The 23,269-nt window shown below is 35.1% G+C and overlaps 1 protein-coding gene across 2 annotated transcripts in view; it reads left to right on the top strand.

Moving 5' to 3' along the window:
• The window catches only part of CRISP1 (cysteine rich secretory protein 1), a 33,193-nt gene extending 14,185 nt beyond the window's left edge, over positions 1 to 19,008 (top strand). For both annotated transcript variants that reach the window (XM_053668318.1, XM_053668317.1), the window contains 5 exons: positions 1,686 to 1,776; positions 2,885 to 3,030; positions 9,018 to 9,115; positions 14,930 to 15,018; positions 18,355 to 19,008. In XM_053668318.1, coding sequence (XP_053524293.1) covers positions 1,686 to 1,776; positions 2,885 to 3,030; positions 9,018 to 9,115; positions 14,930 to 15,018; positions 18,355 to 18,482 — 552 coding nt within the window. In that variant the 3' untranslated portion in view covers positions 18,483 to 19,008. The remainder of the gene's footprint in view (positions 1 to 1,685; positions 1,777 to 2,884; positions 3,031 to 9,017; positions 9,116 to 14,929; positions 15,019 to 18,354) is intronic.
• The last annotated feature ends 4,261 nt before the right edge of the window (positions 19,009 to 23,269 follow it).

Genomic DNA, 23,269 nt, shown 5'->3' on the forward strand with positions numbered 1-23,269 from the left:
ATCATAGTATGTGTGACAAGCAATCAGCTGTAAGTTAGCCAGATAAGTTCCAGTCCTAAGCATTTGGTAACCTGGCCATTATAGGCAAGAGTTTGTACTACTGAGTGTGATTGATGTCGTTCCCACTGACAGGAGATCTCATGTCCTAATGGGATGTGTTATGTTCTCTCTACTTCTTCAGTAAGATATGTTCACTACTAAAATCTTCTCTCGAATGAAACAAACTCAACAAAACCATGTTTTTCCTCTGATCTCAGGTTAATGAATTAATTCATCTCCCAGTTTCCAAAATTCATTAACTTGAGGTATAGTTCTAAGAAACAAATATGATGGCAGCATATGCATATAATAGCTAAACATTGAAGCCAGGATAAATATTGTCAATCTGTTTTAGGGTGTCATCCAAAAATTATTATAAAGAGTAGCTAAATGACTTATGTAAAATCTTATAGTAAAACACCAACTCCGCAACTTTGGTTGATAATGTGCTGCGTGCATATATCTGAGCATTTTTTTTAATGATCATAACACAGTGTGAGAGGGAAATGGTATTTGGGAGAATGTTTGTCACAGAGTCCCATAACTTGTGACATAGACGTTCCGCATTTCATTTTATTCAGAGATAAACCAAACAAAATGTTACAGCTCAGCACAACTGTCACACACTGAGAATTAAGAGCACACATTCTGGAGCCAGAGCACCCTAGATTCTAATTCTCTTTTTACCATGTATTTGTTGTTTTGTCTTAGAGAATAATGCGACATTTCTGTACCTTAATTTTCTCATTGGCAAATGGGAATAACCATAGGACTTCCCTTGTAGGACTGCTGTGAGTAAAGATGAAGGAATAGTCATACAAAATTGGTAACAGATCCTGGCATGTAGTATTAGCTATCATTTGTATTATTACTCACAATTTTATATGGAGGTGTGTGACACTATATCTGCTTCTAATCACAGTCATCAATTATTTATTAGACATGTAACATATGATGTGTCATATCATAATTGCATTAGTTATCATATAAAATTTTTGAATAAACAATTGGGTAGAATTATAGGTTACAGCTGAAGAAACTGAGATTCAAAAAGATTAAATAATATGTACCAATAACTGAGGGAAGGGATTTCTAACTTTGGTATCTTTTACTGGAAGTATTTACTTAACCTCTTTAATACTTCTAAGAGAGAAGCTATATCTGAGCTCTATTACCAAATTTTGATTTTGTAAATTCAAAAAAGCTAAAACAATGAATTAGAAGATATATCTTCCTTTTTATCTATCCTCACGTGTTTCCATTAAGCTATTTAAATTAGTATAATTATTTACATTGTCTTAAATTACTTAAATTGAGGATATTTCTAACTTTGGATTTTTAAAATTGATAAACTGAAATTTTATTATGGAAATGTTAAGCTCTGGCTAGTGTGGCTCGGTGGATTGAGTGCCAGCCTGGGAACCAAAGGGTCACCATTTTAATTCCTGGTCAGGGCACAGGCCTGGGTTGGCCAGGTCTCCAGTAGGGGTGTACGAGAGGCAACCACATATTGATGTTTCTCTCCTTCTGTTTTTCCTTCTCTTCCCCTCTCTCTAAAACTAAATAAATAATTTTTTAAAAATTATTTTAAAAAAAGAAAATGTTAAGATCACGTGTTTGTATAACATTTTACTCTTCCACTGTAGAGTTGGAGTGAAGAAGCTGCCCAAAATGCCAGACTATTGTCAAAGAAATGTGACTCGGCAAAGAGCAATGCAGTCAGAAGGCGAATTGCATGTAGGTGTATTTTTATACGACTCCCCTGTGTATTCACAAGTCCTCCAGACCTGGTTATTAAGTAACCTAGGTTATTAAGTAACCTAGAAAGAGTAGTTTAATTCAGGTCATCCATATTTACATTTGCTCCACAAATGACAGTGAATTTTGGCCCACTACAGTCTCATTATTTTTTTTTAATTTGGATATTCAGTTTTTTTCAAATTCCATATTCTAATCATCAAAAGGAAAGAATCAAAACTCTCAGTGTTACAGAATAGTTGAATTATACAATGATGACTATTACATACAGTTAGATAGCTAGAAGTTTCCGCTCTATGTTATTTCGGCTGCCCACAAAATTGCCACAACTTAAGCTTTGGAACACTAACACAGTTGAGGAGTTATAGTCAACTCTACTGAGCTTTCCAGAAGAACAATTTTAGAGGCTCAAACATGACTCCATCTCATGGCATATGTAATAAGTGGGTCACTATTAGTTTCCTGGAAAGCCAATACTACTTCCTACTCAAGTAGAGATGAATATTTATGAGATACAGTTTATTACAAAATATTTTTAAATAATAATAAAACCTTTATATTTGTTGATAATTGGGCATCTTTGCCCAATATTGTTGAGCAGTGAATTAGCAATGAGTCTTTCTTTCCCAGAGAAATGCACATCACTCCTGAACACCATGTTTGCTTAAGAGCTCACGTCACAAACAGGATGGCTGAATGAGCGAGTGTTTATTTCAAAGACCTGACATTATTAATACCACTGTGTAGCTGTTTTCAAACCATGAGCTCTGTTACAAGTCATCATCTTCTCTGACTGATTTCACTTTTCTTCATCGGCTAAATGGCAAGACTGAAATGTTGGTTGATTTCATTTCCAAGCTTTGCACATCATCTTGTACTATCAGCTTCTCACCAAACCTGAGCAGCAGACATTTATTCATCAGTGAGGAAGAAGACTGCCAGCAGTGATACAACTGAGTTTACCCCCTCTTAAAAGTCATTGCTTGAATGACCAGTATAATATTTATAAAGTACAAGTAAGGAAATCATCCTTGTAAAGTATTTTCAAATTTTTAGAGTATGACCCAGCCCTTCTCCCTCCTTTCAGATACTTTTTGTGGAGAAAATAAGTATTTGGCGACTGATGCTATATCATGGCTCGATGTCATTGGAACCTGGTACAATGAGTCTCAAGATTTTCATTATGGCCTTTGGTCACCAGTGTCCGACGATAAAAGTGATCATTACACTCAGGTAACTCGGGAACCAGCAAATATCCATATTGCTTAAGTGACTATGATCATGTGCAAAACACAGATGACTGAGAACTAAGGAAAATCATTCTACCCATCTTTCTGCAAACTTATACTAAACTCATTGAGTTCCTCTTATAATTTGCAGCACAAGGAAATGTGGTTCCCTTCATAGATGACTTGGAGAGGATGTTTCCTTCTTTACATATTTGATTTTCTGGGATTTAAAAAATCATAAACTATCAATGCCATTTATAAATTGTTTGTAAAGAATGAAAATGAGTAAAACTTATACAGAGAATCCCCGTTTTTCCATTTTATTAATATTGTGGTAAAATATTTATATATATTGTAAAAGTTGTCATTGTAGCCACTTTTAAATTATGTACCATTAGTGTCCACTGATATTAACTACATTCAAATATCACCACCACCCTTCTCCAGAACTTCTCATCTTCCCAAACTAAAACTTCATACGCATTACAGGATAATTTCCCCTTCTTCCCTTTCCCTATTCTCTGGCAACCACCAGTCTACTTTCTGTCTCTATGAATTGAATCATACAAGACTTGTCTTTTTACATCTGCCTTATTTCATTTACCATAATATCCTCAATCAATGTTCATCCATGTTGTAGCATGTGTTAGAATATTATTCTTTTGTAAGGCTGAAAAAATTCATCATATGTATGTGCCACCTGTTGTTTATCCATTCAACCACCAATGACATACTTAGGTGTTTTCTACCTTCTGACTATTGAGAATAATGTTGCTATAAACATTGGTGTACAAATATCTGTTCATATCCTGTTTCAATTATTTTGGGTAGGTACCCAGATGTAAAAAGTCTGGAACATAGGGTAATTCTATGTTTAATTATTTGAGGGACTCACAGAAGTATCTTCCACCATCTTCCACAGCAGCTGTACTGTTTTACATTCACAACAGCAAGGAAATTTCCAATTTGTTCACATCTACACTGTATGGTGCCATAGCGAGATATCACAAGCTAGGTAGATTAAACAATATAAATTTATTCGTTCACAGTTCTAGAGGCTACAAGTCGGTGAACATCTGGAGTATAGTCACTTTTTGTGAGAGCTCTCATCCTGGCTTATACATGGCCATCTTCTCACTATGTGGTTAGATGGTCTTTCTTCTGTGCATACCTGGAGATGGGGTTGAGCTGTGGCGCCTTTTCCTAGAAGGCCACTAATCCTATTATATCCTAGCCCCAGCCTTATAACCTCATTTAACTTAATTCCTTAGAGACTTCTCCAAATAGAGCCACACTGCTTGATTAAAGCTTCAGAATATGAATTTTGAGGGCACATAAACATTCAATACATAACACACACACACTTCTTATATTTGATTTTTTTTGTTAGTGCTCTTTTTATTTGTTTTGATTATACAAAATATGATAAGTGTGAAGTGGTATTTCATTGTGGTATTGATTTGCATCTCTCTAATGATTAGTGATATTGGTCACCTTTTCCTGTCCTTATCAGTCATTTGTATATCTTCTTTTAAGAATGTTTTCATTGTTGTTTTATTAGAGTCGTGCCAATTTTTCCCCCTTTGCCCTCCTCCACCCAGTGTACCCCCCACTCCTACAGTCAATCCCCACACTGTTGTCCATGTCCATGGGTCATTCATGCATATTTTTCGACTAGTCCCTTCCCCTTCCTTCTACCATGTTGTATATCTTCTTTGGAGGAATGTCTGTTCAAGTCCTTTGCTCATTATTTAATCAGATTGTTTTTCTTTGTTGTTTACTTATATAAGATATTTCCCCTTTATCAGGTATATATTTTGCAAATACAAATTTCTATTGCACAGACTGACTTTTTACTCTGACGGTAGTGTCCTATTTACTCAAAAGAGTTTTAAATTTTGATAAAGTTCAATTTATCTCTCTTTTTGTTTTGCCTTTGTTTTTGGTGTTATATCAAGAAATTGCTAAATTTCATACCATGAAGTTCTTTCCTTATGTTTCCTTCTAAAACTTTTATAGTTTCCACTCTTCTGTTTAGGCCTTTGATCTACTTCCAGTTAATTCTTTATATGGTGTAAAGTAGCATCCAACTTTATCTGTTTCCATGTAGATGTTTGTTTCCCCAACATTATTTGCAGTAAGGCTTTCTCCCCGCATTGAATGAATGGTCTTGTCACAAGGGTTGAAAATCATTTAACCATGTATGTAAGGGTTTATTTCTGAGCTCTTCATTTCATTTCAGAGGTTTATATATCTATCATTACACCAGAAACAGTTTTATTGCTGTAGCTTTGTAGCAATGTTTTGAATCTGGAAGTGTATGAGCTACAACTTTGTTCTGCTTTTACAAGATTGTCTCTTTGGGGTCCCTTGTAGTTTCATACAAACTTTAGAATGTTTTGCTTGAAAAAAACTATATTGGGATTCTGATGGAGATTGCATTAAATCTGTAGAATGCTTAGAGTAATATTAACCTGTTAAAAATATGACATCTTCCAGCCCGTGAACATTGGATATCTTTCTCATTACTTTAGTCTGACTACCAGTTATGTTTTCTGGTTCTCAGTGCACAGCTCTTCCACCTGCTTAGTTAGGTTCATTTCTACAGGGATGAGAAAAAGTAGGTCTACAGTTGTATTCTTGTGTTGTTTATTCATTAATTATTGTATTATTTATTATTATCAATCTTGCCCACCCATGTATTTTATTATATTTGATGCTATTTTAAATGGAATTATTTTCTTAATTTTTTGAGGTTGTTTATCACAAATCTATAGAAACACAATTGATTTTTGTGTGCCAATTTTGTACTCTGTAGCTTTGCTTTATTTTTACCAGTTCTAATAATTTTTGTGGTATTGTCAGTTTTATACATATAAGATTATGTAATCTATAAACAGATAATTTTACTCTCTCCTTTCCATATTGCAGTATATTTATCGTTCTTGTCTAGTTGCTCAGGATAGTATTTTCAGCACTACATTATATTTTAAACTTTAAATGTATTGAGACTTGTTTTGTAGCCTAACATATAGTCTATCCTGGAGACTTTTCCATGTTCACTTGACAGAAAGTATATTCCCTTGCTGTTGGCTGGAGTGTTTTTTTATATGTATTTTATCATTTTGGAAATTATTTTCTGCTTTTCTGTCCCTTACTTTCTCTACTACTACCTCTTTTATTTGCTTGTTGTTTTAGTGGACTTTTTGTAGTGGTACATATTGATTCCCTTCTCTTTTTCTTTTGCGTGTATACTATAGATATTATTTATTTGGTTACAACATAGGTTATACGTAATATTCTAAAATTATAATAATCTGTGTTAAACTTTTAATCAATGGTATATAAAAACTATTCATTTACAGCTCCAGCACCTTGCTTATGTAACTGTTAACAAATTATTTTCTTACACTGCACCTATTAAGATAGTTATTGTTATTTTTATGCATTTATCCCATAAATCCTGTAAAAATGAAAAATGCCACTACAAAACAAAATAATAATGATCTTCATTTTTATATTTCACCAAATATTTATGTTACTAAGGATCATTGTATTTTTCTGTCTTCAAATTACTGTCTAGTTTCTTTTTATTTCACTTGACAGATTGCTTTCAGAATTTTTGGTGGGGCAGATCTAGTGGCAATGAATTTCTTCATATTTTGTTTTGCTGAGGATATCTTAATTTCTCCCTCATTTTTGAATGGCACTTTTGCAAGATATATGCTTCTTGGTTCACTATTTTTTTTCAGAACTTTAAATATGTCACCTCATTGTCTTCTGTACTGAAAGTTTTCTACTGAGAAATCCTCTAATCATTTTGCTGGAGCTTCCTATACATGATGTGTCACTTTATTTTTTTCTACTTTCAAGGTTTTTTTTTTAATATTTAGTTTTTGACAGTTTGAATGTAATGTATGTTAGTTTTGGTTGTATTCTACTTAGAGATCTCTGAGCTTCTTGGATTTGTAGACCCATGTATTGCCATAAATTTGGGAAATATTGAACAACAATTTTTTCAAATAATCTCTCTACTACTTTTATTCTATATTATCTTTTTTGACTTCCAGAATATATATACTGGTGTACTTAATGGTGTCCCACAAAGACCCTATGATCTGTTGAGTTTTCCTCATTCCTTAATCTTTGTGCTAGTCAGGTAGATAATTTCAGATGACCTGTCTTGTAGTTGGTTGATGTTTTCTTCTGCCTGTTTAAATCTGTTACTCATCACTTTTAGTAAATTTTTGAACTTAGTTATTGCAACTCCAGAATTTCTGTTTGATTCTGTTTTTTAAATAATTTTAATTTTTATTGACATTCTCAGTTTGTTTCTATAGTGTTTCCCTGACTTAGTTTAGTTTCTTGTCTGTATGTTTTGTTTTTAGTTCTTTAAGCATATTTAAGACAGTTGTCTTAAAGTCTTTGGGTAGTAAGTCTAATGCCTGTGTATATTGAGGGATGGTTTCCATGATTTGTTGTGTTCCTTTTAATGGGACATGTTTTTCTGTTTCTTTAGATACCATGTGATTTTTTTGTTGTTGAAAATAGGGTATTTGAACAAAAACAGCAACACCTCCCAGTCTTTTCCAACTGCTAGGAAAGACCTCGATTAACTAGCAGGGCATATTTTGAGACCGGGCATGAGTCCATGCTAAAATTTAAAGGCCATTTTATGTTATTTTTCTGAGCAAGTTTCTTTCCAAAAATATGTCTCAGATTTTTCTTTTAAATTCCCCCAAATGCATAGGGGCTTTTAGATGTCTTTATTTTCCACAATTTATCATCCCACCTTCTTCTTGGCACTTTAGATGTTCTGTAGTATTTTATGACACATAGTCCCTTGCCCTGGGTGTCAGTAGGCTTGTCCTTCCTCTTCAGCTTTAATGAGCTAAACCCCCTGTTTCTCATGGCTTTTCCTAGCCTGAGATCTGAACTATGCCACAGACTATCACTTGAAGTCTAAATTAGGCAAACAGGAATATTCCTTGGGGTAGTGCATGGGAGGTTAGATCATTACAAATAAAGTCCTCCCTACTTCCTCCAGCCCAAGTAGGGAAACAGAATCTAGAGCATCTCCTTCCAATCATGTTGCAGTAAGCAGGGAAGCAGTATGTCAAGGAAGAGTAAAAAGTTATTGAAATTTTTTCTACCATTTTAACTGTGGCTTTTTCTTGATTTGGTGTTCACTTGGTTGCTCTAAATCTTTGACAGCTTTCCACAGCTTCTATAAAGCTAATTTAGCCAAACTGTAGTAGTTAGTTTTACTATATCCATGAGAAAATAAGGGTTTGGAACTTCCTAATCCATCATCTTTCTCCCATCACTCTTTTTTGCCCAGCTTTTTATTTCAAAGCATTTGAAATGCACAAAACATATTCACTAAAGGTATAATAAATACTATTCCTACTTATATTAATAAATTCTTCACATTTTGTCAAATTTGTTTATATTTCTATAAAAATACCCACTTGTTCTGAACCCTTTGAAAGTAAATTAGTGATGTCATGACACTTAATTTTTGATATATCAACATGTATTTCCTAATTACAAGGACATTGTCCTACAAAGCTGTAACATCATGGTAGATATCATCCCACCGGGAAGAGGTAGAGATAAAAATTTGAACCTGAGTTGTTCTTCCAACTCACTACTCTGCACTATGCCTACTCACTGATGCTTAAGTAAAGTTTCTCCCATGGTTTGATTTTTCTATAATCACCAAGCCACTTTCATCATGTTATCTGATTTTCCATATAGACTTGGGAGAAAGGGAGTGAGCCACCATCAATGGTGGCCACTGAGTGTGATATGTATGTGTGTTAACTAGACACATGGAAATATTGCTGTTATTGTTACTTCCTTATAAGCTGTACTCAAAGTAACCTAACAGCAAGGGTGTTTATTTTCAATCATAGATAACAGTATTCATATTATAATAATTTAGGAAAGTATAAAAGTATTAATAAAATTTTTTCTTTATATTTACAGATGATTTGGGCTTCTTCCTACCTCATTGGCTGTGGTGTGTCACCATGCTGCAAAAAAATGTCATTTCAATATCTCTATGTTTGTCACTACTGTCATGAGTATGTATCACACAGTTTGGGTTTGTGTAGCTTTTAGAAATTTATCCCCCTCCCTTATTCTAGTTTCTCAAACATAAAATAAAAATCAAATAAATATTTTATACCAGTTAAGCAGAACTTTAGAGCTAAAATGTCATTTAGCCATTATCTAAAATACTAAACACACACACACACACTTTTCTTTACAACATATTTTTCTAAATACATCTATATATCACTAATAGAATTTATAAATTGAGAATTACCAGTACTCTTTCTATGTATTATTGATATTTCAAGTAATAGTAGTTAAGGGAGACAGATTTGAAATAGCTTAAGCAAAAAAAAAAAGAAAGAAAGAAAGAAAGAAAAATGATATCCACTTCAATAATGCAGAGTACTCTTATAATGCAAGGTCAGAAATTCAGCACACTATAAAGAATAAACAGAAAAACCCAAGTGCTCTTGTATTTAACTTTTTAGTGTAACTATTGGTATATTTCTTTTCTTTAGAAATTAAATTTATGTATTCAACAGTGTTAGTATAAGTTTCTAAAAGGAATAATCTGATAGCTCCAGTGAAGGGCAGGTACTCTTTGTCCTCATGGTGTTTTACCACTGTGTCCCACATGTATAGCACAATAAAAGATGTTCAATATGAACCAATAAAAAGTATTTATCTGATCATCTGCAACCACCCTTACACTTTAAATGAGTTCTCCAAAGTCATTATAGATGCAGTTTATATACAATATTCACATAATAGCTCTATATGAGTTATTTCTAGTCTCATTATGTCTTTATTTTAGTAGCTAATATTTATTGTGATTTTAGTAATGCTGAGAAAAATAAGATCTGCTTGCATTTATGCCATATCAAAAGCATTGAATCTTTGAAGGGGTTGATGGTCTGTGATGAACTTCTGAAAATATTTTTAAAAAGTAGAATGCATGGAGTTGTGATAGAAGAATTTTCTGGGCAAAAAATTTTGACATGTTTCTGACAAAAATCCTTAATAAGTGATAAATTTCTCATATGAGGTAAAATTTTAATAATTTCAATATCAAAGAGAAAAACTGTGATTTCAGTGTTATTTCAGCCAGAACATTTACTTTATTTTTAAGTGACATTAAGTACAAATCATCCACATTGCGTTCTTAGATATCTGCAGGTAAGCCTGTTGTCTCTGCAATTTCAAACTACCTCAGAACTGGAAAGTATTACCTATGCACTCTTTCCTGCAACTCTCTACATTTAGCTATGCTGGGGTACTTTTATTTTTTATAATACATCATATGTTTCTATAAAAGACACATGTATCAAGTTTTTATGATGTAGTGTGAGATGAAATTAGAGTATCTCCATGCACTTAAAACTTTTCTTATTTTAATATGTTATTGATAATGCTATTACATTTGTACTGATTCTCCCCCTCCATCCAGCATCCTGCACTCCCTCAGACAATCCCCCCTTCACTGATTATGTCCACAGCTCATCCATATAATTTCTTTGTCCATTCCATTTCCTATACTATACCTTACATCCCCATGGCTATTCTGTAAGTACCTAATGTACTTCTTAATCCCTTCACCTCTTTACTCATTCCCACACATCCCACTCCTACTTGGCAACCCTTGAATGCCCTTCATATTTATGATTTTGTCTCTATTCTTGTTTGCTTAATTTGTTTTTTTAGATTTAACCGTTCATAGATTTGTAATTTTCACCATTTTATTTTTTGTAGTTTCTATCTTTTTCTTAAATAAGTCCCTTAACATTTCATCTAATAATGGTTTGGTGACTTCTGGAAAAGATGGAGCCATAAGTAGACATACTGCCTTCTTGCACAACCAAAGAAAGACAACAACAAATTTAAAAACAAAAAACCAACCAGAAATGACAGAAAATTGAACTGTATGGAAGTCCAACAACCAAGGAGTTAAAGAAGAAACATTCATCCAGACCACAGAAGGGGCAGAGATGCGCAGCCAAGCAGAGAGGACTTATGGCAAGGCTGCAGCTGGAGGACCCAGCAAGGCAGTGGATTGAGGACCAGGTAGTTCCACATTCATGTACAGATAAACTTGGAGGAACAACTGGGAAGTGAGACAAGCCACGCAATCCAGGGTTCCAGTGTGGAGAAATAAAACCTCAAACCTCTGATTGAAAATACCTGTTGATGTTGTGTGGTAGCAGGAAACACTCCCAGACTCACAGGAGAATTTACTGGAGAGACCCACAGGGTCCTAGAACGTAAACAAGCCCACCCACCTGGGAATCAGCACCAGAAAAGCCCAATTTGATTGTAGGTAGTGGGGAAAGTGACCAAAACCCAGCAGAGAGTGGAGCAAGTGGCATTGTTCTCTTTCAGACCCCTCCCCAACATACAGTTCTACAACTCAGCAATGTGAGTTGCCCCACCCTAATGAACACCTAAGGCTCCACCCCTTACTACATAACAGGTGTGCTGAGAAAAAAAAAATGGCCCAAATGAAAGGATCAAAACTCCAGAAAAAATACAACTAAGCAATGAAGAGATAGCCAACCTATCAGAGGCACAGTTCAAAGCAATGATAATCAGGATGCTCATGGAATTGGTTAAATATGGTAACAAATTAGAATAAAAATGAAGGCTATGCTATGTGAAATAAATGAAAATGTACAGAGAACCAATTATGATGGGAAGTAAGCTGGGGCTCAGATCAATGGCATGGATCAGAAGGAAGAAAGAAACATTCAACCAGACCACACAGTGAAGAAACAAGAATTTTAAAAAATCGAGGAGAGGCTTAGGAACCTCCAGGACATCTTTAAATGTTACAACATCTGAATCAGAGGGGTGCCACAAGGAGAAGAGGAAGAGCAAGAAATTGAAAACTTATTTGAAAAAATAATGAAGAACTTCCTCAAGATGGTAAAAGAAATAGAATTCTAGGAAATCCATGAAGCTCAGACAGTGCCAAAGAAGTTGGATCCAAGGAGGACCACTAAGGCTCATCTTAATCACATTAGCCAAGATTAAAAATAAGAAAATAGTCTTAAAAGCAGCAAGAGAAAAAGAGACAGTTACCTACAAAAAAGTTTCCATAAGACCATCAGCTGATTTCTCAAAATAAACCTTGCAGGCAAGAAGGAGCTGGAAAGAAGTATTCAAAGTCATGAAAGGCAAGGACCTGCATCCAAAATTACTCTATCCAGCAAAGCTTTCATTTAAAATGGAAGGGCAGAAAAAGTGCTTCTCAGATAAGGTCAAGTTAAAGGAGTTCATCATCACCAAGCTCTTATTATATAAAATGTTAAAGAGACTTATCTAAGCAAAAGAAGATTAAAAATATAAACAGTAAAATGACAATAAACACAGTTATTAACAACTGAACTTAAAACAAAGACAAAAGCAAACTAAGCAAACAACTAGAACAGAAACAGAATCACAAAAATGGAGATCACATGTAGGGTTAGCAGCAGGGGAGTGGGTGGGGAAAGAGGGGGAAAAGGTACAGAGTATAAGTACCATAAATTGTAGGTAGAAGATAGATAGGGGGAGGTTAAGAATAGTATAGGAAATGTAGAAGCCAAAGAACTGATATGTATGACTCATGGACATGAACTAAAGATAAGGAATGCAGGTGGGAGGGGGTATGCAGTGTAGAGGGTAATAAAGGGGGGATAGGACAACTGTAATAGTGTAATCAATAAAATATATTTTAAAAATAATGGTTTGGTGATAATGAATGTTTTTAGTTTTTCTTGTCTGGGAAGCTCTTTATCTGCTCTTCTATTCTAAATGATAGCTTTGCTCGGTAAAGTAATCTTGGCTGTAGGTCCCTGCTTTTCATAACTTTGAATATTTCTCATCAAACCCTTCTACACTGCAAAGATTATTTTGAGAAATTAGCTGACAGTCTTATAGCAACTCCCATGTAGGTAACTAACTGCTTTTCTCTCACTGCTTTCAAGATTATCTCTTTATCTTTAACCTTTGGCATTTTAATTATGATGTGTCTTAGAGTGGGTCTCTTTGCATCCATCTTGTTTGGGACTCTCTGTGCTTCCTGGATTTGCATATCTATTTCCTTCACCAAATTAATGAAGATTTCTTTCATTGTTTTTTCGAATAGATTTCCAATATTTTTCTTTTCTCTTTTTCTTCTAGTACCCCTATGATATGAATGTTGGACATCTTGAAGTTGTTCCAGAGGCTACTTGTACTATCCTCATTTGGGGGGGGGCAGGGATTCTTTTTTCTTCTTATTGTTCTGATTGGTTGTTTTTTAATTTTTTATTTTTTGCTTCCTTATGTTACAACATAGCATTGACTTGAATCTTGGCTTAATCCACTCTACTGTTGTTTCCCTGTAAATTATTCTTTTTTTCAATGAATGTATTCATTTCTGACTGGATTTGTTGTATACTGTTGAGGTTCTCACTAAGTTCCTTGAGCATCTTTATAACCAGTGTTTTGAACTCTGCATCTGATATATTATCTCTATTTCATTTAGCTTTTTTTCTGGAGTTTTGATCTATTCTTTTGCTTGGGCCATGTTTCCTTGTCTCCTTGTTTTGGCAGCTTCCCTATGTTTGTTTCTATGTATTAGGTAGAGCTGCCTTGACTCTGTATCTTGGTAGTGCTGCCTAAAGTGGTAGGTGTCCTGTAGGATTCAATGACACAGCCTCGCCTATCACCAAGCTGCGTATTTGTGGTATGAACTTTCTGTGGGCTGAGTATACCTTCTTCTTGTAGTTGAGCCTTGGTTACTGTTAGCAGATCAATGGGAGGAATTTACCTAGGCCAATTAGTAGCAAGGTTTGGCTGGGACCACTTACCACCAATCTCCACCCTCCCTGGAGGATCAGCTGTGCAGGGCTGGGTGATGGTACCCTGAAGTGGTCTGTAGCTGTCCACTAGTTGCAGTGGCCCTGGAATTTCTCAGGTGGTACAGGCCAAGATCAGCCTCCACCTGTGTTTTGCTTGGGTCCGCCCTTCCTGAGCTATAAAGCAATCTGAGATGGCTGCTACTTATGCCAGGCTTAGAGATTCCCAAGTGAAGCCAAACTATGAATCTAGGCTTTTAGTTCTAGGCTTTTGGTTGCTTTTAGTGTAGGGCCTGGGGTCTACTGAGGCCAGCTGTTGCTTGTTTGATAGGATTTAAGAAGTTGTGAAGCATGAGCCAATACCAGCTATTTATATGAAAATGCAACTTGGGTTGGCCTATAAATTGGGTGGGACAGAGTCTCTGGGGGTCTCCAAGGCAAGTCAAACAGTGTTAGCCAGGTTGATGGAGTCTCAGATATGGCTCCAGCTTGCCATCTCAGCCTTGATGGATGTGGTTTCATTAATTCTGAAGTTGTCAGACTTTCATTTAATTTGATTTCGTATGGTTCTAAATGATGGCTATTCTATATTTTAGTCATAATTTTGATGTGGTTGTGAGAAGAGGTGAGCCATATCTTCCTATCCTGCCATCTTGACCCAGAACTTTTGTTAGCATTGTTAAGAACATGTAATTTTTCACGACTGTTCATCAAGTTCTTATGGGTATAAAGAAAAGTTTCCTGTTATAAATGGTTCTCAAGCTGCATGCTACTTAGGACTTGACTGTATAAAGAGATACAAACTGCCTCAAAGTATTCTTAGGACACCACATTTGCCAGTTGTACATTTAAAGAGATAAATTATTCTCATTGTAATTCTAGAAATATTAAGCCCATCTTAAAGATTATCATTATATACAAATGGTTTTCAAAAATTGTATTTAAAATTAATTGTAAATAGTGAGTATATTTTATATGTCTTTTTCAAACATCAATTTTACTAGACCACTTTTTTTTTTTAAGGGGAAATGAACCTGAAAGAAAGAGTCTACCTTATAATCTGGGAAGTCCATGTGAAGCCTGTCCCAGTAACTGTGACAATGGCCTTTGTAGTAAGTTTTACATGCTAGTTTGCTTAATGTTGACTGTTGACTCAGGTGTCATGAGTCCTTTAAATCAAGCATTTAATAACATTGCGCTTTCCTATAACTATTATTTCAATCGTTTAACAGGAAAGATCAACATTATTTGATTTCCACTTCTACCACGAGTGACCTAGACCATTGATTAAATCTATTAGAATGGGAATTAGAATGTGTAGGTCTAAATCAAGTGACCACCCTAAATTTTAAAGACCCTAACAGGGGCAACCTAGATAAAATATTAACATAAGTATAAATTTTTCTATGTGTGACAAAAGATTTCTGGGCTCTCTCACTCTAGCTCTTAAATTAGACATAGTGCTTTCAAGTTACCAGTGTTCTCACATTTCTTGCTGCTCTATGATTTCCCTACCCACTTGACCTTGTTATGGCATGTAGGTGTAAAACTTTTTAAGTGCAGATGGTATTATATTGTGTATAGAAAATTTTAAAAACAGTACCAAAATTGCCAAAATTCATAATTGAATTCAATAAATTTTCAGGATACAAAATCAATATACGAAAATTAGTTCTGTTTACATACACAATAATAAACTATCAGAAAAATATATTAAAAAGCAATCCTAGTTATAATTATGTCAAAAATAAAAAATACCTAAGAATAAATATAACTAAGAATGTAAAAAATCTATACACTGTAAAGTATTATACATTGATGAGGAAATTGAAGAAGATATAAACAAATGGAAATATATTACATACTCATGGATTGTAAGAATTAATATTGTTAAAATGTACATTTTATCCAAAGTTATTTACATACTGAATACAATCCTTATCAAAATTCAATTGGCATTTTTTCATAGAAATAGACCTATTAATCAGAAAATTTGCATAAAACCACAAAGGACCTCAAGTGGTCAAAACAACCGTGAGAAAAAAGAATAAAGCTGAAGGTATCAGTCGTGATTTCAAACTATAATACAAACTTCGGTCATCAGAGCAGTATGGTATTGACATAAAAACAGAAACATAGATCAATGGGACAGAAGATAAAGGCCAGGAATAGACCAATGCATATGCAGTCAACTAATTTACAACAAAGGAGCCAAGTAGTCTGAAGAGACTATACAGGGGAAAGGATAGTCTCCTCAATATATGGTGGTGGAAAAACTAGACAGCCTCGTGAAAAAGAATGAAATAGTACCATTATCTTACACCATATACAAAATTAACTCATTGTAGATTAAAAACTTGAACATGAAAGCTGAAGCTGAAGCCATAAAATTCATAAAATAAAACATGAGGGAAATCTCCTTTACATCAGTCTTGGGAATGAGTTTTAAAATTTAATACCAAAAGCAAAGGCAACAAAAGCAAGAGTATGTGGAGGGGAATGAAGGGGGGAATAGAACAACTGTAACAGCATAATCAATAAAAAAAATAAATTAAAAAAAAAGCAAGAGTAAACATGTAGTACTACATCAAACTAAAAAGCTTCTGCATCTCAAAGAAAGCTATCAGAATGAAAAAGAAACTTAGAAATCAGAGAAAATGTTGGCAAATCATATATCTGAATTAGGGTCAATATCCAAAATATGTAAAGAACTCATATGACTCAACAGCAAAAATCCCAAACAATCCAATTTATAAATGGGCAGAAGAACTAAATAGACACCTTTACAAAGAAGATAGTGACTACCTTAACCCTCTGACCCTCTTTCCTATTGGGCACATAAAAGACACTCATCATCACTAATCATCAGAGAAATGCAAATCAAAACCACAACGAGTTTTTCCCTCACACCTGTTAGAATGACTATTATGGAAAAGACAAGAGATAACAAGTGAGGGCAAAATGGAGAAGAGCGAACCCCTTGTACTCTGTTAATGAGAATGTAAACTGGTGCAGTCACTATGGCAAATGGTATGAAACTTCCTCAAAAAATTAAAAATGGAACTGTGACATGATCCAGCAACTCTACTCTTATTTATTTATCCAAAGAAACTGAAAACACTAGCTCAAAAAGATATCTGCACCCTCGTGTTTATTGTTATTACCAATAGCGAGGTCATGGAAACGACAACCAGTCTATTGACAGATAAATGGATTAAGACAACTTGTATATATATATATATATATATATATATATATATATATATATATTTATATAGTAAATATATATAAATATATATGTATATATTTATATAGTATGTATATAGTGTTCATATATGTATATATAATTATTGTGTTGTACACCTTAAACTAATACAATGTTATATAGCAGTTATAGCTCAATAAAACTAAGGAGAATAAAGAATAAAAGAAAAATATTAATGAAAACACCTCAGACAAGTCAAAGAAAAAACATGTTACATAAAAAAATTTATCACATTATATTTTTCTAAAATATTACATAGCAGAAGACAATAGGATAATGATAGATAACTTATGTAAATAAATATTGATGTATATATATGCCTGTTTGTAGAATAAAACCCACTGCATTTTTATTTAAGAAAATTCTCTGGGTAAAGAGATTATTTGAAAAATGTGGGTATTCTATATGTGGATTTTATGTAATTTTTAATTGGCTACATATTAATTTTTTCATTAAAAAACAATGCTAGATGACTTTCACTTTCTGATTTCAAAACTCACTGCAAAACTACAGTAATCAGTGTTGTAGTGGTTTAAGACAGATATGTGCCCACGAAACTAGAATAGCGAGCCCAGAAATAAACCCTAGCATTTATGGGTGTATATTAATTTTAATAATCCAGAGCATTGCCTCACCCATCAAATGACACAGCATCAAATAAACAGACTACAATGAATAAGTAAAACTTTTAGCACTTTACTATATATAGAGTACAATGTTGATGGTTTCAAAATGATATTCTAATTGATAAAGATGATTCATCTCTAATCTGCTTAGATATGTCCTACCAAAAAGAATTGTGATGAAGGAAATCTGTTTAGTTGCAAACCATAATTTCATATTCCTTTTTTTTGTTTGATTATTTTTCGACTACAATATTCTGTCTTTTACTCCCATCCCAGCCCACCCCCCGTGCCCCCCACCTCCCTCCCATTTCCACCCCCCTTAGTTGTTGTCCATGTGTCCTTTATACTAGTTCCTGTAAATCCTTCCCTACCCTCTCCCCTCTGGTCATTGTTTAAAATAACAGACTTCTTACCTGTTTTCCATTCTAATTTTGTTAGCTCATGATAATAAAAAGTATTAGTTATTAATAAATTTATGTTTATATCTTTAAGGAGATGATCTTTTTCCCCAGCTAATGTGATATTTTTAATGTGTGTAACCATGTTTTTCCTTCCAGCTAATCCCTGCATCTACTATGATGAGTACACTAACTGTGGAATGCTAAAACTTAGGTACGGATGCAACCACCAGTCAGTTAAACTGCTGTGTAAAGCCAGTTGTCTTTGTACCACAGAGATAACATAACCTTTGTGTGATTTCAACTAGAATGTAATGCTGAGGAAATGTCCAGTGGATTGTATCTTTTCCCTTAATTTGCCTCAGTAGCTTCTGCTGAATTTCACTTGGTTTTAATTATACTTGAGATCCCAATTTTTCACTAATCATATATGGGCATCAGATATTTACATCCATTCCACCCACTCCTGTCTTGGTATATCCTGAAGTGATGTTGTTTTAAATTTTCTTACTCCTGCAGTGAAAGGTCTAGTTCAACACCTGCTTCATATTTAAGCTTTGTGATTTAGAGTTCTTAGGTTGACATTATTCAGCTGAGGCACAACTGGGCCCCTCTTGTTCTCTTTAACTCCTTCCCCTGCTTTCTTACATCCCCCGCAAGCCTGGTGTTTGTCTTCCTTGTATAACTTACATAAACTAAACATTCTTCACTTCTTTACTTTTATCTTGAATCAATCATTAAAATAATCTACAGAGCAAACAAAGGATCCAGTATCATTCATTGCAAGGTAAATACTGCTTATCTGCAAGTGGTTTTAAGTGTCTTATTGTTTCTTGCTATATCTATACACATTTGTAAAGAAGGGGGAAGAAAACTTGTGTGTCTTTAGTTTAACAATATATGGAATCAGCACTGATTACTCACAAGCCTTAATTCATAAATTATAGAGGATATTGTCTCATTCATTTCAAATAAAGATGTAAGTATCAGTAAACCTGAACATTAAACAAATTGGTGAAGTGTACGACTACATGGCTGCCTATTGAGCCTGGTACCTGGTATTTGTCTTCAGTTTCAAGATTTTTTTCATAAATGTGCTCTCTAGTCATAACACATATAGAAAGAGGCAGTAGAGAGCAAATTTCACTTCAAGGATGACAATTGTCTGTGGGACCCCAAATAAGCTTCCTTTGCTAAATATCTACAAGAAAATGTGACACAAATTATAGTGTAACTTTTAAAAAATGCTTCCCGGCATTACCCCCATGAGCACAGTTTACCAGGAAGGTTTGTGATCACAGCAACACACTACTTACAGAATTAAATCTCATGATATGTTCCAGGTCACTGTCAGGGAAGAAGGTCATAATTGGACCCAGGAATCCAAAAGCATTGTTCCACTAAAAACAGGTGTGTTTGTGTGCTTGCGTGCATGTGTACATGTTCTAATGGATGTCTAGAAGATCTATGAAGCAAAGAGCATCATTGAGGACAAAATCCTCATTAGCTTGTTGCGTTCACAGCGGAGAGTGAATGGGCACAAAAATGGATCCAGATTATGGGGAAACTTGAAGGAAAGGCAAACTGAATGATTTGGATTTGAAGCCACTGCTAGTTTTTATGTAAAAGAGCTTTACATCCATGCTGTCTTGAAGAGTAGGAGTGCCTTCTTTCTTTCTGCTGTGTGGTATTCCATTGTGTAAATGTACCATAGTTTCTTGATTCTTTCATTTACTGATTGGCATTTAAGTTGCTTCCAGCACTTGGCTATTGTAAATTGTGCTGCTATGAACATTGGGGCACACAGGTTCTTCTGAATTAGTGTTTTAGGATTCTTCAAGTGTAATCCCAACAGTGGACTTACCAGGTCAAAAGGCAGCTTCATTTTTGGTGGAGGGAAAATGGAGACAACTGTACTTGAGCAACAATAAAAGAACAAAATAATAAAAATAAAAAAAACTTCACACACACACACACACACACACACAATTTCTACACAAATTTATACAAAGGCAAGTACAGTAGAATGATCCCGGATGTGCAGACTGATAACTGGCCTAAATCATGGGTCATTGTGGGTTTTCAAAATGTGCTCAAGTCTTAAGCAGTTAGAGCAACATTGTCACGGTTTGTTTTCCATAACATGCAAGGAGGGCACAGCTAAGGCTACAGAAATCCAAAGACATTTCTGGGATCATATACCATGAGTCACTGAATAATAGGGGACATGGTATTTCTCCTACTTAGATCTTCCTGTAATGCTCAAATCTTTTTATGGGAAGGAAAGAGATGAAGAAGCATAGAAATTTCACTAGGGTGAATCCTATCACCTCGCATAGATATGAAATAGAAGGTTTATCAAATGTATGTTCTTACAACATCCAAGCTAGGGAAGCAACCCAAGTGTCATCAATAGACAAGCACATAAAAAAGCTGTGGTACATTTACAAAATGAAATATGTGACCATGAAAAAAAAAAGAATGAAATCTTACCATCTGCGACAGCATGGATGGATGCTCAGCGAAAATAAGTCAGTCAGAGAAAGACAAATGCCACATGATTTCACTTATATGTGGAATTTAAAGAACCAAATAAATAAACAAAATTGAAAAAGTCATAGATAACAAAGAGAGAAGTGGTGGTTGTGAGAGGGAAGGGGGACTCAGGGTGCGGGAAAAGATGAAAGGACTGACAGGCACAAATTGAGTGTTACAAAAGAGTCACAGGAAATACAGTCAATAAGTAGGGTTTTGGAAACATTGAGAGAACACTACGTAAAGTATATGACTGTCTATCCAGTAAGCTGTATAATCAAAGCCAGTGCATAATTAAAAATTCATATCCATAAGAATTTTTAAGTGTGTTCTTTAAATAAAGCTCAACTGTCTCTGAGAAGCATGACAAATATTTTACTACTGCAAATTTCAACTGCATTTAGGTTTCTGGCTTCAGGTTGTGGTAGAAATCATTATCTCCGTAGGAACTGCCCTCAAGTATTTGCAAAATGTATAGCAAACATTAAGTTATGCATATGATATTATTTAAACTATATGACATCCTTCTGAGGTGGAAATTATTATCACAAGTCTACATGTGAGTGTTACAGGAGAAAATAGATTTGGGGGCAGTGTCAAGGGAGAAGAATTTCAGCAACACACATGTAGGAGAAGTTTTAAGTGATAGTAACATGATTTGTTAGAGTGAAAAGTGACAGTATACTCTTGGAGAGACAGACAGCAGGCAAACTACAGGGCAGGGCCTGCATGGACTCAGGAAAGAAAGTTCCCAAGGCAAAGGAAAGTCCTCTGCTGCTGCTGCTTACTGCTCCCCTGGATGCAAGTCACGTGAGGACCTTTAGCCTTTAGAAGAAAAAAAGGCAAAAGTACAAGCCCAAGAGAAGAAGGGCTCACACTGGATTCTTTGTCCAAGTTCCATATATTTCCTTGGGTTTGAGAAAGAGCAGGCTTTCTTTCAAACTACCTAATCTCTTTCCTAGCTTTTCCCCAGGCCTGTACTGGTGCACTCCCCCTAGCCAATCTCTGTCCTGGATTCTCCAGGGCTGTGCCCTTCCCCAATTCCATGTTTTCCCCAGGCTTTGTCCTCCCCCTATTATAGTTGTCATTTTGGCTTCTACTGTGCATGCACCCAGTAGAAAGAAATCCCCCTGGCCATTTCGATTGACCCAGCAGGTAACAATTCTGGTTACCTCCCTACCTCCATCCCTTGTATGGCTATAAAATTATTTTCATTGCCTAGTGGAAAAAGCAGGATGTTTTGCTCCATTTGGGGGAATGATACCCATTATTCCTGTTCCATTGGCTCTCTCCCTTTTTGGCTAATACCTAACTACTAACTGCTTACTGTAACATGAGGACACTGAGTTTTCAAATTTTTTCATGACTTCCTTTGGATCACACAACTAGAAAGATATAGAGATCTTTCCATAAGGGTATTTTCTTCCAAACTTCAGATGGAATTAAAGAGTGTACCACCAGGTACAGCAATAAAAGAAGCTAATAAGAGGTTTTAGACTCTCATCTAAAAAATAGAGACATCAAACTTAGATTTTGAAAACTTTCTCTTTCTCATTCATTCCATTTATTTTACAAACAGGACTGTGTGGTTATTAAAAGAAACAGCACATTGAGCTATTTATGGTGAGTTTATTGTGAATATTATTTTCTTCAAAAATTGGACATCCTGCTGTGATATTGTATTTACAATGAGAAATATATATATTTGTCTTTGTGCCCTTCTTGGCACAGAGCTCCTAAAACCCTTGGAATTTCCTAAGAGATGCTAGTGATAGAGAGCATATGTTAATAAGGCAATTATTTTGTTATGTTTTTAGGGCAATTTTTGGAAGGCAGTTAAGGATGGGGGCTGGTTACCTGGGAACAAAACCATGTGATTAGAGGGTTGGAACTTTCACTCCCATCCCTTGACTTCTGGGGAGGGAGGAGGGCTATAGGTTAATTTCATGAATCTTGACTATGTAAGGACGCCTCCTTAAAAGCCCAAAGGACTGGGTTTGGAGAGCTCGTAGGATGATGAGCAAATGGAGACTTGGGGAGAGTGGAGTACTCAGAGGGGGCATATATGCTCTGCTCCCTTTTCTGATACATTGCCCTAGGCATCCCTTCCATCTGGCTGTTTCTGAGTCATATATCCTTTTATAAGAACTGGTAATCTGCTAAGTAAAATGTTTCTCTGATTTCTGTGAGCCACTCTAGCAAATTAATAAAACCCAAGGAGGGGATTGTTGGAATCTCTGATCTAGTCTGACTGTGTCTGTAGTGGGAGTGGGGATGATCTTACAGGACTGAACTGGGTAACCGTGGTATCTGGAACCGTTTCCTGGTAGATAGTGTCAGAATTGAGTTGAACTGCAAGACACTGAGCTGGTATCAGAGAATTACTTGGTAGTGTTGGGGCAAAACCCCTCACCCACCGCACTGGAATTGGCTGTAGAACCTTTATGTGCTAAATGTGCTTGCAAACCATACACAGGGATGCTCAGCTTCTATACTGTATGAAGATTGCAGGCCTATTAAGAGGAAACACCCATAGTAT

Source organism: Artibeus jamaicensis, unplaced genomic scaffold, assembly GCF_021234435.1.
Source record: "Artibeus jamaicensis isolate MK-2021 breed Jamaican fruit bat unplaced genomic scaffold, CSHL_Jam_final contig_484, whole genome shotgun sequence".
NCBI classification, from domain to species: domain Eukaryota; kingdom Metazoa; phylum Chordata; class Mammalia; order Chiroptera; family Phyllostomidae; genus Artibeus; species Artibeus jamaicensis.